Source organism: Bos mutus, chromosome 14, assembly GCF_027580195.1.
Source record: "Bos mutus isolate GX-2022 chromosome 14, NWIPB_WYAK_1.1, whole genome shotgun sequence".
NCBI lineage: Eukaryota > Metazoa > Chordata > Mammalia > Artiodactyla > Bovidae > Bos > Bos mutus.
Window position 1 is genome coordinate 72,276,750 of NC_091630.1, and position 17,117 is coordinate 72,293,866.

The following is a 17,117-nucleotide window of genomic DNA, read 5'->3' on the forward strand; positions in this document are numbered from 1 at the left end:
GGACACGACTGAGTGACCGAGAACACACTTTCCTTCGTGCCAGGGTCATCTCACACTCTTCGCTGCTTTTGAACTACTGACCTGTGAGTCTCACTGTTGCTTCTGTTCGTATGTCTTGTCTCCTGGTTGAGTCCAGTTCCTTTGGTTCTGAGAACCACACCACCGCTCCTGCCATCCCCAGGTCAGGCTGTCCTGTTGCCCTTCTAAAGGAGTGTGTGCAGACAGGTAGCCCCATCTCACCCAGCTGCTACTTGGGGACCCCAGGCATTTCTCGGCAGTCACCCCAAGGACTTAGGACAGGCGCTGCAGCTTCATTCACGCCCAGTGCTCTCATCCTGTTCTGTGCACAGCGAGGTCCCCTGGGCTGCAGAGGAGGGGCTGTGCACCGCCCCGGACCCCAGGAATGTGCTCAGTCGCTTCAGTCGTGTCTGACTCTTTGTGACCCTGTGGACTGTAGCCCGCCAGGCTCCATGGGATTCTCCAGGCAAGAATTACTGGAGTGGGTTGCCATGCCCTCCTCCAGGGGATCTTCCTGACCCAGGGATTGAACCCATGTCTCTTCCTGCGCTGGCAGGAAGGTTCTTTACCACTAGTGCCCCCTGGGAAACCCAGGCCCCAGGGCCCTTGTATAACCAGGAGCTGAGTACCCCAAATATCCTAATCTTGGCTTTTCGACTGAAGTCTCAGGGGACTCCTCTGTTGTTGGAAGAAAAAAAGGTTTTAAATAAATTTCTACTCTCGTTTCCAATTGAAAATGCTCCTTTCAAAACTCAACAAGGCTTTTTGAGGTTCCTGTAATGGTTCCCAAGGCATACTGAGCACTTACACAAATGGGCAAGGCTCCCGTGTGTGGCTTCGCAACACATCACCTTCCGCAGTCTTCTCAGTGGTCCTAGGAGCCCAAGCTGTGATTGTGTTCAGCTTACAGATGAGGAAACTCAGGCTTGGAGAGGTTCAGACAGTGGGCCTGGCTCAGTCTGCTGATGAAAGGCAAAGCAAGTGTTTGAACCTGCCCCGGGAGCCCAGCATGTAGCGTGGTACCCATGAACCTTTCAGATAAAAGATGATGGCGAATAAAATGGGCTGTGTCTTTAGATAGATATCTACGGGAGGAGGAGCAAGGTAGAGGGGATCAAATTTCAAGTTTAGATACCTATAAATCGCAATTTTTTAAATTGGTGAAACAAGATTTATTGTTAGGTCTTATGGAGCTTCTGGACTTTGCTCACAGAATAGCTCAGGGCTTCCTGGTCCCCGTGTTGCCTGTACACCCATACTTGGGCCTCAAGGCTGGAGCAAATTCAGGTTTGATCTTTCTGACAAGACTTCACAGGCTGTGTCCTTCCAGCAGGAGGTATCTGACGTCTGGTGGTGTCTTGTCTTGACGTGCACAGCCTTTGATGTCCAAGCCTTAGATCAATTAGCACATCAAGGCTTGCAAATTGGTGCTCTCTTAGTTCAGTCAGTTCTTTTATGTAGAAGCTCCAGTCCTTCTAGGTGGAGAGGTGTTCCCTCATTTTTCCTGTTAATTATTTTCAAATAACGACTTGGTTCCCTGGTATCTCACAAAGATGATCAGTGAGGTGTTTTTGGTTTTTTATCAATCATTTTGAACTCAGATTTAAACACATTCAGTTTGTTTTAATGTGCGGCAGATATTCTTCCTTTTGCTGTCCAGACTGTCTTATTTTATGCAAATAGGAGCCTCTTCGGGTTGACCCTAAGTGCTTTTAACACATGCCTAGCAGTCTTCGGGCTTCCCAGGTGGCGCTAGTGGTAAAGAAAGTGAAAGTGAAAGTTGCTCAGTCGCGTCCGACTCTTTGTGATCCCATGGACTATAGAGTCCATGGAATTCTCCAGGCCAGAATACTGGAGTGGGTAGCCTTTCCCTTCTCCAGGGGGTCTTCCCAATCCAGGGGTCAAACCCAGGTCTCCCACATTGCAGGCAGATTCTTTACCAGCTGAGCCACAGGAGTAAAGAACCCGCCTGCCAATGCAGATGTAAGAGATGCTGGTTGGTAGTTTCCCTGATCTTTGGAATGATAGAAGGTTCCAGATTTGAATATATTCCTTGTCCAGATCTGGGATCAGTCATTTCTCCAAGGAGTTGTAGTTCCTTTTAAGTGGAACACTGTTTCAAAGGCCAAAATATGTGTGTCGGGTAATGTGACTCATGAATAAAACCCATCAGAGGGTGTGATCTCAGAAATGGGGTCGCTATTGTGGAACACGTGTTTAGGCTTCAGATTTCAGACTGACACTGGGAAGTCGTTACACAATCCCTCCTCCACAGCACACTCCGCTATTTCTTAAAAGTATAGTAGCAAGATAGCTGTGGGAATGCCTGTTACGGGCCAGGCACCGGTCCTGTCCTCTACTTAGAGGATCTTCTGCTTCTGATCATAGGAGCCAAGGTGATCACCCAGCTTTGTGTTATAAATAAGGAAGCTGAAGCTCAGAAAAACAAATGTGCTCAAGCTCAAACAATTAATAATTGATAGAACTAAGATTTGAAATGAAGACCTTTTTGACAACCAATTCCGTCCTTCACATGTGGATGTTCTATTAAATGACAGATGAGAGGAATCCAACGCTTAGTCTGATGAACAAGTCAAATGCTTGAGGTGCATCTTGGAGTTCAATTTAGAAACAAAAAGTGCCTCTAAACTCTGGCAGCATTCCCCAGGCCAGTAATAAACTGTCCTTAAGCCCTCTCCTTGAGCAGTAAGTATACAGCCTCAGTAAGGAGCTACTATGGTAGGAATGACATTTGGATGAATGTATATTGATCCATGGGTACCATTGACCTTCAGCTTGACGAGAGCATGAAAGCTCATGGAGGGGGAAGTGATCTGTGAGTCAGGGAGATTCCGGGTGGGACTCTGAGTCCGTTGTCTTCTCTTTAAGAAAAAAATTTGTTTACTTATTTATGTTCAGCTGCGCTGGGTCTTCATTGCTGCACGAGGGCTTTTTCTGGTTGCAGAGAGTGGGGGACACACCCTGATTGCAGCGCTTGGGCAGCCCTTTGCGGTGGCTTCCCTTGTTGCAGAGTATGGACCCGATGTGCCTGGGCTTCAGTAGCTGAGGCTCTGGGGCTCCGGAGCAGAGGCTCGGGAGTTGTGCACACAGGCTTAGCTGTGCTGCGGCCTGTGGAATCTTCCCGGACCAGGGATTGAACCCGTGTCCCCTGGCTGCCACGCCTGGTGTATGTGAGGCTCTCAGTAAATATTTGCAGAGTGCAATAAGGAAAGTATTTCATGTATTACTCTTAAAGAAATCTTCTGTGAGGGTTAAAAGGGCTGTTTGTGTTTCTTGAGAGGAGTTTTTAGGTTGATATGAGTAAAGTACTGGAGTAGGAAATGGCAACCCACTCCAGTATTTTTGTCTGGAAAATTCCATGGACAGAGGTGCCCACTGGGGCTCCATGGGGCCCCAAAGTCCATGGGGTTGCAAAGAGTCCCACTACTGAGCACCCCGCACTGACCCCGCATTGCAAGGCAGATTCTTGCCCGCTGGACCACCAGGGAAGCCCGGAGCCCACTGTCTTCTTACCTGCTTGACTTAGTCCTCTGGAAGTTTCCCCTAGTTTAGTGCTCAACTCTACACTGAAAATGATGCTTATTTTATTTTATCAGGAATTTCTGGGACATATTTAATGGGCAGGCTTTTAGGTTACCTGGTCTGTCATGCTGTCTGGGACCTGTGCCTTTGTGTGAAGACTCTTCTCGCTCTTCGGATATCTTGGAGGTTCTCCCGGGTGCCGCTTCAGGGACACACAGGTGCCCAGGACCAAGAACGGGTGGTGGGACTCACTGCACCTGGAGAGTGACTCGAGATGTGGCTTGGGCTGTCTCTTTGTCTCTTTTGGCCTTAGTTTGATCATCAATGATGAGGATGATAACACTTGATTTTCAAGTTCTCATACCATAAAATTTTAATTTTAACAGCATGCCGTGTGCTATGCTCTGCTGTGTCTGGCTATTCCCAGGGTGGTGCTGAGTCCTGGAGAGTGGGTGCTGAGCACCCCCAGGGCAGAGGAGAGAGGGCAGATGAGCCCAGAAGCAATGACAGTACCAGGCCATCCGTCCCAGATGGGGTGACCCAGGGGCTGGGGACCGGTTCTAACGAGCCCCCCGGGAGAAGCCTGGGAGATGCCCAAGGGTGCCAACATCTATACTGGGAACCCACGTGTGGCAAGGAGAACACGTCCAGGCAGGAGGGCAGGGCGGCATCTTCTCTGCAGATGCGAAGGCTTGGGGCCCAGGGCCAGTGCCGCTCACTCGGGGCCTGACACTCGACGCTAGTGCCTCAGGCAGGGCACGCATCTTCAGTGCAGCTCGGGAAGCCAGGTTGTAGGCTGCTCACATGTGTGGGATGGCAGACCGTGGTGTGTGTGTGTGCACGCACACACACATGTATCTGTATGTGTGCATGTGTGTGCAGGAAGGGGTACCACTGCACCCTCAGCCATGCAGCCCACTCTGGGGAGTCTAGACGTGCCCCTTCCCCCACCCATCCCACCCAAGCAAGCAGGGCATGCAGCACAGGAATGCTGAAATGCAGGGTCCACTGCACACCAGGGCTAGAGATGGGCTAGGCATGAGACACCCGCTGGCTGCCAGGATGGGGCAGCACCAGTGCAGGGCAGGTGGGAGAAGGTTCCAGGAGGATCCCCACACACAGCGATAATGGGTGCATGAGAGAGGGGGTGACACTGCCTTAAACATGCAGGAAGCCATTAAAAAGAATGGCATTGCCGTTTGCAGCAACATGGGTGGATCTAGAGATTGTCGTAGTGAGTGAAGGAGGTCAGGCAGAGACGTAGGAGTATCATATGCCAGCCTTTATACGTGGAATCTGAAAAGAAATGATACAAATGAACTTACAGAACAGAAACTGACTCACCGGCGTGTGGTTGCCTGGGGGAAAGGATGGGAGGAAGAAGGGATAGTTAGGTTTTGGGGTGGACATGTACACACTGCTGTATTTAAAATAGATGGCCAACAAGGACCTACTGTCTAGCACAGGGAACTCTGCTCAAGGTTATGTGACAGCCTGGATGGGAGGAGTTTGGGGGAGAATGGATACATACATATGTATGGCTGAGTCCCTTTGCTGTCCACCTGGAACTATCACAACACTGTTAATCAATTATACCCTGATACAAAAATAAAAAGTTTTTCTTAAAAAAAGATGGGAGGGCGTTAGCTTTTCCTTAAGGACCCAGCCTTACATTTAAACAGACATTTCACTTCCAGTTGGCTTACTTACTTGTTTGTTTGTTTCTTAGGGCCCCTCTGGACCACCAGGAGAAAAAGGTCCTCCGGTACAGTATGACTTAAATACAGGGCTGTGTCTTGATGGGAGAAATTATGCGCTAATCAAAGCCATTTGAGGTTGGAGAGGCCAGCAAAGACAGTAGTTTAAAAAACAACTTTAACGTTATACAGTGCAGACTCTCGAAGATACAGGCACTCACCTGTGGAATGGTGGAGTCGGGAGGAGGGTTGTCCAGTGCCCTGAGCTCCAGTGACAGCTGGGCAGACTGGCACTGCCTTTGCTTTTCGCCGCCTCTGCTTCCCTCTAGACGGACAGCTGTGGTTTCACGCATGTCATCACATTGCCAGAGGAAGTAATTTTGAATCCCAGCTTCACTGTCCCCAGCCACAGAGCCAGGAGCCAGTGAGCTCTTTTAATCTGTGAGGCAGGCAGGAAGGTCTAGGAAGATTCCTGCAGGAAGTGAGATCCGTAATTGAAAGATGATTTGGGTCGACTCCCAATACCATCTAGAAATTGTCAGCCAGGTGGCAACGACTTTCCAATAAAAATATCTAGCAGTCATCTGAGCGCCGGGCTCCGCACTAGTCCTCTCACAGGTCAGTGTGTCCAGCCAGCGGGCTCCTGAGGCTGGTAATCGACCCTGCACCCGGAGTGAGCTCAGGCCCGTCTCACTGCAGGAGTAAGAAGGGGGCTTGCGAAGGGGGCCTGGGCAGTCAGCCTCATGGGGAAGGTTTTCCAGAGCGTTCTATCTGTGTGTTGAAGACAGCCAGTCCTCAAGCCCTGGCTGCTCTCAGGTACCTCCGTTCCATCAGATTGGTCAGTGCGCCAGGCGGTTGGACAAGGAGAACCAACCCCAGGCAAGGGGGCCCTTGGTTTTTGTTTTAAGTGTTGGGGGATGTCTTCTTTCTCTTCAGGGATCTCGAGGCCCGCCTGGGTTTCCCGGCCCCCAGGGACCAGCTGGCCAGGATGTAAGTAAAGGCAAGGGGTGCCGGTTGTGTCCCCGCCGACCCCCTTCCCCCTCCCCTGGCCTCCCTTGACCAGGAAACCCCGGGGGAGCTGCTTTGTGCACCGAGCCCCGCCCGCTCCCCCGGGAGCCTGTTGTGTGTTTGGCCTCTCTGTCCACGGTGGCCTCTAAGCGTGTGTTGTCTGCTTGCACTTCTTTTGCTTCTGTGTGATGCTGTCAGAACCGTGCAAGTTCCTGGCTATATCCCACACAACACCTCCTGCTGTTCTGCCCTCCTCTCTTTCAAAGTTGGTCCTTCTGCCTGTGTTTGGAAAAAGATGGCCCGAGTTGAAGATCAGATGTGTGAGTGTGTGTCCACATGTGCACACACACGTATGCACTTTCAATTTTGTGTTTTGGCAAGGAGTTCTGAGAGGGGTGGCTTACTGTTCTGAACATTTCCCCCGGTTGATATATTCTGAGAAGCTCTGGGTCTTCAGCTGAGGTTGGAAGCTGTGAGTTTTTGTTGGTGCCAGTCTTCACGGTCGGGTGATCTGTTTTCTCCTGAGTTGCACTTGGCAGATAGAGAGGTTGAGGGAGAGAGTGGGCAGAGTGGATCAGGATTATGTGCTTAACAGAGTTAATGTTGTTCTTTCTTTCTTCTTTTAGGGTGTACCAGGAAATCCAGGAGAAAGAGGGCCTCCTGGCAAACCAGTATGTCATCTAACTGTTCTGGATGAATCTTGACCATCAGGGGTTCAGCCAGAATAAAATGCAACTCGGATGGCTCAAGAAGCTTTAAGAAGGGGCTTTTTACAAAGCTGTGGGCGGAGGGAACTAATCAGAGGTGGCTGTGATGCCCAGAGATAAACACAGAAGCCAGTACCACCTTGCACCCATCTTCAGAGCCAAGAGAAAGCGGGAACGGTGGGGACGGGGCTGCCAGATGGGAGCGGAAATTGTGGGTTCAAAGCCACTGCCAGGAAACCTGGCCAGAGGCTGGGAGGGAGCAGTGCCCCCATCCCGGTTTCCCCGTGTGCTTCTCTTTGGGCCAGCTCACCTGAGCACCAGAGGCAGGTGAGTCCCTGATACCCCCAGGACTTGGAGCAGAAAGGGATGGATGGGGACCTGGGGGTGAGCAAATGGACAGGAGCCACTTCTTGTCCAGGGCTAGTTCCTCACTGGCCTGTGTCCTGACCTTTTCTCAGTAATGTCAGTTCCTTCTGGTTTCCCCCCGTTAAAGTAGAAGCTTCCTTTCCTCTCTCACAAGGAGAGCTACAGGAGCTTGCGCAGGACAAGAGAGTCCTGAGTGTCTGGTCCCAGGCAGCATGGCCGGGCTCTCAGCTCCAGCAGGCTTCCCTCGTGTGCAGTGCATCCCCTCTGGGAACCCAGCCCCCAGATTAAGTTACCAACGCCAGAGATGCTCCGAAGGCTTAGCCAGCTAACCAGGCTATCAGTGGGCCCTCCAGGGAAGGAGCAGTGAGGATGAGTGGGTCTGGGTGGGCAGGAAGCCGCTGGGAAGATACAGGAGAAATCAGCCCTTTGAAACCTGCTGCCTGAGAAGGAAGAGACAGTGGCAGCCACGACTGGGGAGTCCCAGGCCTCGAGACTGGTCTCAGACTGGATCTCCCCTGGGCAGAGGCTTACCCTCAGGATGGCCGTCTGTCTGCTCTGCGAGCCCGGCCTGCTGCAAGTGTCAGTCAGGCAAAGACCCAAGACCTGGAGGCCCCTGAGGGCGTTAGCATCTGTCTCTGCCTCGTCCAGGCTGCTGGGAACAGCAGACACCTGGATGGGCACCCTGGTCTCCTAGAAGGGTCCTGAAACTTCACTAAGACCCGCCAGAAGGGTGAGTGAAAAGTCTTGCTGGACGTTGAGGGTACTTATTCATATGCTCCTCGTCCTTCACGGAGTCAGATTTGCAGCGGCCAAATAAAGCTCACAGAATCCACCCTGATACCCAAGTGCCAGGCCCTGGTGAAGTGGGTGGAAGAGTAAGGTTCAGGCCAAAGGCTGAAGGGGTTCAAATGACCTCTGCCAGATCCAGACCTTGATACCTCTGCAGAGGGAAGTGCATCCACAGAGTCCAGCGGACAGGATGGGCTCACCTTGACGTGACTCAACTGGTTTCCGGCAGAGACTGAGAGAGCATCGGTCTCTCCTGACTACCTTTAAGTTCACAGAACACCCTCCCCCAACGTGGTCCCAGGTACTGCTGTCAGGGTCTCTGGTCTCGATAATCAGACGAGTCACGTTCTCAGGGGTCCCCAGGACCCCCTTCAGGTTCAGTGACTCACCAGAAGGGCTCCCAGAGCTCAGGAGAGCTGTTACACTCAGGATGACGGTTTATCCCAGGGAAGGAGCCCCCAAGACACGAGGCTGAGGCCTCCACGTGTCCCCTCCCCACACTCGGCTCTCCCAGAAGTTGTGTGTAATCTGAATCCATGGAGGTGACCCTGAGTAGTCTGAAATTCAGCGGGTGTTGCCATCAAGGGACTCTCACCCAGACCAGGCATGCCTCCCTGGGTGGTCTTGGTTACTCCACCGTCTCCCGTCCTCCCAGAGGTCAGACTGGCCCCAGGCCCCCAGCAAGGACACTGTTAACTGCATGGCCCAAGGCCCTGGGCAAACAAAGTCACTCTTATCAGGGAGGGCATTCCAAGGACTTAGTACATCTCTCCAGAGCAGCCAGGGCCAGACCTGTCTTGGGAATGTGCAGGGTTGGGACAACCAAGGCCTCTCCTGCAGTCACCAGCCCTCCAAGGGTGGACAGTGGGCCCTGGGCGGGGTTCCCCCAGGGCTGTATCCCTAGAATCCCTGTAGCAGGAGTCCCCTGTCTACCCTCGGGTGCTCTAGAAGCAGAGCCTCTGGTGGGGATTCTTGTGCCTAGTGATTGATTAAGGTGAAACCTGTTAAGATTGAAGAAAACAGGGCATGGTGAGGGAAGAGGCGGTCAAAGCTGGGGGTTCAGCTGGAATCTAGCCTCAGCCTGATCCCACAGGGAGCTCTCGGGTGTGAGCAGCAAATAGAGCTAGCCCGTCAAGAAGCGGTTCTTACTCACCTCCACGTCAGCCCGTCATCAGTGGCTGTGTAGCTGACATCTCTGTGACCAGCCAGCCAGCATCCTGGCAGCAGGTGGTCGGTGCCCAGGAGGTAATGATGGCCTGGGCAGGGCACAGACTCTCTCTCTTCACCCCAGCACTTCCCTCCCATCAACAACCGACTGGCCACTGCCCCCCGCACGGGCCTTGCTCCTGTGTATTCAGGCCTCTCTCTGGAGGCCCACAGAAATGGATCACAACAGGGTGTTAATTAAATTATCCCCCAGGGCATGCTGTACCTAGACGGGAAATCCACCCCTTCTTCTCTCTCTTCTAACTGATGCCCAGCCATGCTCATAGAGCTTTAACAACTCTACAGAGGGCTCAAATGACAGCAGAAAAATAGCCCCAAGAATACAAGGCCAGCAGTATAAAAATCTCCCAATTTGTAAAAGAAGGAAAAAAAAAACTCCCAATTTGGACAGTATAAATCTTGCATTATTAACTTGCCTGAAGAAAACATGCAATGTCAAAATAAAACCCCTTTCCCCTTTTAAAGTTTTACTCAATTAGCGTGTAGCATGGGTTGGCCTTCCTCCCCAGGGTCGGTCTCCGATAACTAAGGGTATTCTAGGCTTTTTCCAGCAGATGCAGCCTAGGCAAGCTTTCCCTGCAGGCGAGGGGCCCCTTCAGAACCGCCGACTCTGACTCAGCCCGACCCCAGTTTGTCTCAGGTGGTGTCCTCTTGCAACCCAGGGCAGTGATTGAATATTTGAGCATTTCAGCTTAGGAAGCATGACGTACACCCAGCCAGTGCCAAGGTTATCCTATGTGAACTTACACAATGCCTCTGCCACTGTCTGCAGCCACAGGATGTGGCAGAAACCCCATGGAGTCAGGGAAAGTGGGGAAGCCAGGAAATTGTAACAGGCTAGACTGGATAAACCTGGACTCAATCAGAAGGAAGCAGCCACCACAAGTCTAATAGTGGTCCCAGGCTTCCAACATTCTGGAGGAAGCCTGCCATCCTCCCTCTGCACCGTGGGCTCTCTGGCACTCCTTGTCCACTGCGATGTGCAGAAGTGTGCAGAGCAGCACGCCAGTCTCCAGTCCTTACCTAAGAATCCCTCGTCCCTTCAGCATCTGCCTTTGCATTTCCATTTTCCTTCCCAGCTTCCTGTCCCTTGCACCCTGGGGTGAACCCAGCCTCCACTCCACTTGGGCTCTGGGCCTGCCATGGTCATAACACGCCACTTCCCAACTCACTGTGGGTTTGAGTGTGAATTCAGGGACCTGCAGACTCCTTCACACCTTCAGAGGCTTTGTAATTACTCATGATTTCTGAACTCCCCTCCTGAAGTTAGAGACTTCCAACTCATAAAGACGAATGAGGCTTAAAATGCTAGTTCACCTGGGGGAGCTGAAGGAATTGCTTTAGGTTCATACTAGATGTGAATGACAGCGGCAGCTATTACCCACCTGGAGTAAAGGACAACCTGCCCCCTTCGTCTTCCACAGTACCCATAGGACCTGCTGGTGGTGATGGAAGGGGGAGGAGGGGCAGCAGGAGAGAGAGAGGGCCAGGAAGGCGGGGACCAGAAAGTCTGATGTTAGTTAGGACAGCTCAGAAGAGTCTGCCTGTGGTTCCCAAGCGTGGGGCGTAGACCAGGCTCTTTGTGTCCTGTGTAGACATATCACCTGTTACAGTCACATTTTGAAGGCTGCTCGCTGCAGAAGCATGGAATATGCAGTGTGCACTTGTGTGTATGTATTTATTTATTTTTACTTTGACAGGGCCCCTCTTCAGTACTGTCTCCAGGGGACGTAAATCTCTTGGTGAAGGTAAAAACATAAATGTGCATGCCTTTTGAGAGTTGTGACGGGGAGGCTGGCGATGTCAATGATATGGTCTTTTTTTTTTGGTCTGAGCAGAGTATAAACAACTATAACAACATTTGTTGAGAACATGCCGTGCCAGCAGTGCGCTAAAATCCACTGTCCAGCACAGAAGCCACTGGCCACATGTGTGAATTTAAACTTGTTTAACTTAATGAAAAAAAAAAAAGATTCCGGTCTTTGGTCACACTAGCTATATCCTAAGTACTTACTGGCCACCTGTGGCTAGTGGCTGTCTTATTGGACAAAAAGATCCGTTGTCACGGGAAATCCTTCCGGGTGGTACTATGGTTAATGCTTCACGTGCATCTCTCGTGTCTACAATTGCTCCATGAGGTTGGTACCATTATGTTCTCGTTTTGCTTGTTAGTCGCTCAGTCGTGTCAGACTCTTTGAAACCTCATGGTCTGCAACCTGCCAGGCCCCACTGTCCATGGGATTCTCCAGGCAAGAACACTGGAGTGGGTAGCCGTTCCCTTCTCCAGGGGATTTTAAGGCTATGCTGGTGTGTTTTTGGTGCAGTCAGTTAGCACATCCAGCGATTAACCGAAAGGTTGGTGGTCTGAGCCCACCCAGGGATGTGTGTCAGCCTTTATAGGGCTTCCCTGGTGGCTCAGACAGTAAAGAATTGGCCTGCAATGCAGGAAGCCCGGGTTTGATCCCTGCATCTGGACTATCCCCTGGAGAAGGGAATGGCAACCCCCTCCAGTATTCTTGCCTGGAGAATCCCATGGACAGAGGAGCCTGGTGGGCTATAGTCCAGGGGTCGCAAAGAGTCAGATAAGACTTAGTGACTAGCTCTTTGTTTATTAGAAACCTGAGTCACCATGAGGGTCAGTGACTTTCTGGGAATAGAATCCACTCCTCAACGAGTCCAGAGACTGACTTTGGACCCCACACAGGACTGCGTCCTAGGGTTCTGAAAAGACAGTCCTGGGCAGAATCCAGCAGGTTGGGTGAGGATCCTGCTGGTGCCAGGTCCAGGGCGCAGGTGCCAAGCGGTGAGTGAGCTGCTGGGCCCTTGGTCAGGTGGAGTCTGGATCTGAGCGCAGACGGAGCTCATCGTCAGAACCACAGCACCCTCTCCCCGGGGGGTGGGGGACGTGAGCTGAGAGAGCTCGGTTGAGATAGGGCGGAGAGTTGGCTGCCTGGGAGCTCGGCCAGGGACCTCGGGTCTTGAACGGAGAAGAAGGGGGACAGGCAGGACAGAGTGGGGTAAGATCCATGTTTCCAGAAGAGCGGTCCTATGGCCACACACGGGGGACCATTTGCTGCCTCTGTTCTCAGCTTTGGTCTGAACTTTGGGTGGAGCCCGGCCCTGCCTTTTGCGTGACCACCCCCTCCCTCATCTCCTGTCTTCTAAAAACCACTTGGGAGGCATTTGAAAGCACCTGGTTCGTACATGAGAGCAAGGGAGGAGAGCAGAAGGAAAAAGGAAACCTCAGAAGCCTGGGACTTTTCATCTCTCTACACATTGAGACGCCTTGATGGAAAACGATACATTTTACTTAAAAATGAGGAGTGGAGCAATCTTTCTTGATTTTTACTGACAAGAGGGAGGTTTTTTTTTTTTTTTTTTTACAACCAGGACATGGCAAGAAATCATTATCTATTGAAGTCCTATTTAGTACAGGCTTTTTAGTCTAGGTGATTTTTCTCTAATTCTGTCCCACTGGGAAGGCATTGGATTTGCCTCGGTTCTTGTCCCCCACCTCCCCTTAAGGATTACAGCCTCAAAGTGTCCCAGTCTTTAAGGCAGAGATAACAGGAGTGACTGCTGTGTGCTTTACAGCTGCAGCATTGAAATAGACGTTTAGTCAAATTGATACTTCTGACCTGCCAAAGGATGTAGCAGCCAGGAACTGCAAGAGAATGTGAGCACCTACATTCAGGGCAGTACCTGAGACTCCCTGGCCTTCCAAAGCTGTGCTTTGCCTGGAGACTCTGTAGATGGAAGCCTGGCCCTCGTGGGTTTGCCCAGGTCTGCAGAGTCACTATCCTGGCTCCCTAGTTGATAATCACCCACTGCCATCTTGATGTTAGTTAAAGCCTGATGGGGTGGCTGTCGAGTGGGGGAACCCTCTCTTGCTGAGAAGGCATCTTTCGTTACAGAAAATTTGCCTCCTCCTGGTCATTGGAAGACTGCCTGAGTAGAAACTTTGTATTCTAAGAGTTCCCGTTTACTAAACTTCCATGGTTGGAAGTTTAGACGATTCCCAGGATAAATATTGTTTCACCCAGTCCCTGCCAACAACCCAGTTACTGTTATCATTCAGTTGCTCAGTCGTGTCTGACTTTGTGACCCCATGGACTTGCAGCATGCCAGGCTTCCCTGTCCTTCACCATCTCTCAGAGTTAGCTCAAACATATGTCCATTGAGTCAATGATTCCATCTCATCCTCTGTCATCCCCTTCTCTTCCTGCCTTCAATCTTTGCCAGCACCAGGGTTTTTTCCAATGAGTCAGCCTTTCACGTCAGGTGGTCAAAGTTTTGGAGCTTCAGCCTCAGCATCAGTCCTTCTGATGAATATTCAGGGTTTATTTCCTTTAGAATTGACTGGTTTAATCTCCTTGCTGTCCAAGGAACTCTCAAGAGTCTTCTCCAGCACCACAGTTTGAAAGCATCAGTTCTTTGGTGTGCAGCCTACTTTATAGTCCAAGTCTCACATCCATACATGACTACTGGAAAAACCATGGCTTTGACTAGATGGACTTTGGGTACTATCACCTGCTGCCTTTTGCAGAGCAGGAGGTGGGCAGGGATGGGCCAGACACTTGTTCAAGGTGACAGAGCTGCACGGTGGCAGAGCCAACACTCACTCCCAGTGTGACCAGCTCCAGTTCCTCATGCCCTCGACCCCTCTGCTACGTGACCTCATCTTTGCGTGTATCCAAGCTTCCTGACGACCACCTGATGCAGGACAGGCAGGTAGTGAGTTCCTTGGCTGTCAGCTCGAGGTTTGAGGTATAGGCTACACGCTTGGCATGAACGTGCACTGGAGGTTCAGGAATCCAGCAGAAGTTTGTGTGAGATGATCTGGAGATGATTTCTGTGCCTGGCAAGAGACCGCAGCATCCCTCCAGGGTTATGCAGTTTTGAGCGCTTGCTTGGTCTGCTCTCCTGCACCAAATACAATGACACAGGGTTTGCTGAAAATGTCTCAGGAAATAGGAAGGGGATGGAGACAAAGGGGAGACAAAGGGGTCTGCATTTACACACTGGAGCTTGCAACATGTTAGATGCTTCACATGTATTAAAATTTGCACTCTCTCCCAAGTAGGAGAAAGAGCCTTGTTAACAGATATGGAAGTGGACTCAAAGGAACTAAAGTGGCTTGCCTGAGATGACTCAGTTAAGTGGAAGAGTTGGGAGCAGAATTGACGAGCAGGGTCATCTCTCTGATCTGCCAGTGGGACAAAGGGAGGAAAATCACAGCTGAAACCACAGGGATGTACATGGCAGCTGAAACTCCTGTGTTCTCGCCATGTATTTCTCCCCAGAATCTGAGGTTCTCATCTCACAGATAGGGAGACTGAGCCTTGGAAAGGTGTAGCCGTGAACCCCAAGTGGGCAGAGGCTTCACTGTGGTCTGGGCAAGCCTGTCCAGCTGGACACAGAACTCTGGCTGGTGATGGGGAGGGAGAAAATTCCACCTGTGGGTCCTCTTGAGTTCTGTGATGGGACTAAAAATTGACACAAGGCATTAACAGGAGCAGAATAAGCTTTAATTTGTGCACATGGAGGTCTCCTAGAAATGAGACCTAAAAAGTGGCCAAACAGGCAGCTTTCATACTTTGTAGGTAAAGACATAAGACATTTGTGAGGAATTGACAGGGCAAAGAAACATAGGCTCTGGGTGCTTAATTAGTGAAGACTTTAAGCAGAGCTTGGGTTCAGGGTAGTAAATTAAAACTGAAGATATATACAGGCTTCTTGGCCCTGAAATCCCTGTTTCTGGGGATAAAGGTGTCCTCCCACCTCCAGCTGCAGGGAGGGCCCCTTTCACGTGAGAGGTTTATTTCCTGTATTTTGGTTTATTTCCTGTTTTAGGGAAGACAGAAGTATCAATGTCTGTCTTACACTGACCATTTCTTAAGTAACTTTAATTCACAGTAGTTAATATGCCACTGAGATGTGTTTGGGGGCAGTCCGCTTGGGTCCCAGTGCTAGCATCCACATGACTGAGGTGTCCCAGGTCCAGGGGCTGGGGTCCCACGGGCACAGAGGCAAAGGGAGGCTTGGTGGGAGAGCGGGTCGGGGGCTGGTCTTGCCCTGCGCACTGGATTCCAGGACCGGGTCTGTATGTTAAGTCCAGCCCCCTCTCTAGCAAGTCTGGGGGCTGCCCTGGCCATCAGGGAACAATGCTCACAGGATGTGTGACTGTGACATGCTCAGGCTGACTTAACCATGCCAGAAATCAACAAGAAGTGAGAAAACAGTGAGATCTTGTCTTAGATGTGATCGCTTTCTGCTGTGGATCCCACTTTACCTCCAAGTCCAAAAATTCTTAGTGTCTGGAAGTCCTTCTGCAACCAGCCTAGCTCTGCTTCCATGCATCCTGTGTCTGGGGTTGCCCTATTTCATAGATATATCCTATTTTAAGCAACTATAGAGACTGTCTAGGAATAGAAGAGTTTCTCCCTAGCCTGCCACCCTTCCAAACAGCAGCAACTGAAGACAGTGCCCTTCAGCTCACCTCATTTGCCATTTCTTCACATACCCAACATTTCGTTCCCCTCAACATTTCAACCAGCTTCTGGGAGGTGGCCCTAGGCGTGTGAAGGTCAATTGGTGGTGGTTGATTGGGTTGGCTGGGCCCCTCACGGAGCTCATGCTTTGTGGAAGATTATTTGCTATAAATCAGACATGCAGAGATAAAGCAACTCTACTTCTGTTCTCGAAGAGCTCACACTTTTTTTTTTTTTTTTGCTTGATGGGGACGGCATGGAGCTATAAAGAGACCACTCTATAGTGAGACAGGTGCTTCTGTAGCAGGAGGTTCTCAGGGGCAGAAGCATACCCCCAGTGTGAAGCAATCAGGAGCGCTTCTTGGAGTAGGACACCTCTAAAGAAACATCAAAGATTGAGTAGGCGTGAGCACCTGAAAGGAAGGTGGACTGCTCAGAGATGCTTTTTGTTGATGAAAGCCCGTCCATCCTGAATTAGAGATCAAGATGAGTGCCAGGCCACCTGAGACATCACCCACTGTGAACGTGAGCAAGTCTTGGCCCGTCTCTCCAGTGGAGCAGCCCAAGGCCCGAGTTAGCACATTTACTTGGGTCAGTTGGTGCCATGGATCCGTGAGCTCTTCAAGACAGCTGTTTACTGTGGTCTCGAAGCAGAAGAGCGCCGTGCCCAACAGCGAGGGAGCTGCTGGCTGAGTATGTGAATTCATATCAAAGCCGAACGCTCTGGAAATGATCTGGCACTGTTCCGAGAGCCATGCTTGTTTTACTTTATTTAACCTTTATCACAAGGAGGGAATCGGGGAGGAAGACAGGATTAGAGTGAAGGCATGGAAGGAACACCGTGGTAAAGAATCCGCCTACAACGCAAGAGATGCAGGAGGTGTGGGCTGGATCCCTGGGTCAGGAAGGTCCCCTGGAGGGAGACATGGTAACCCACTCCAGTATGCTCGCCTGGGAAATTCCACGGACAGAGGAGCCTGGCGGTCTACAGTCGATGGGGTCGCAAAGACTCGGACATGACTGAGCACAACGACAGCACAAGGAAGGAGCAGTCCAAGATGCTGGGGTGTGAGTTGGACAGAGTGTGGTCAGGCCAGTGAATTTCATTTGGGGTTTACTGTGCTCCAAACTGTAAGACCTGGGGATGACACAGACAAGCTCGAGAATTGGTTCCCTGGCTTTAAATTCACTCCAGGGACAGAACTCACCTGCCTCAGAGCCGAGGAGCAAAGCTCCATTCCAGAGAGCCTTGATTAAATACCTACTTTGGA

The 17,117-nt window shown here is 51.1% G+C and overlaps 1 protein-coding gene across 1 annotated transcript in view; it reads left to right on the forward strand.

Annotated features, from left to right (window-relative positions):
- Positions 1-17,117, forward strand: part of COL22A1 (collagen type XXII alpha 1 chain) — a 224,269-nt gene that overhangs the window by 159,938 nt on the left and 47,214 nt on the right. Inside the window, 4 exon segments of the mRNA XM_070382724.1 lie at positions 5,291-5,326; positions 6,195-6,248; positions 6,893-6,937; positions 11,056-11,103. Of these exon segments, the coding sequence (XP_070238825.1) occupies positions 5,291-5,326; positions 6,195-6,248; positions 6,893-6,937; positions 11,056-11,103 (183 nt within the window).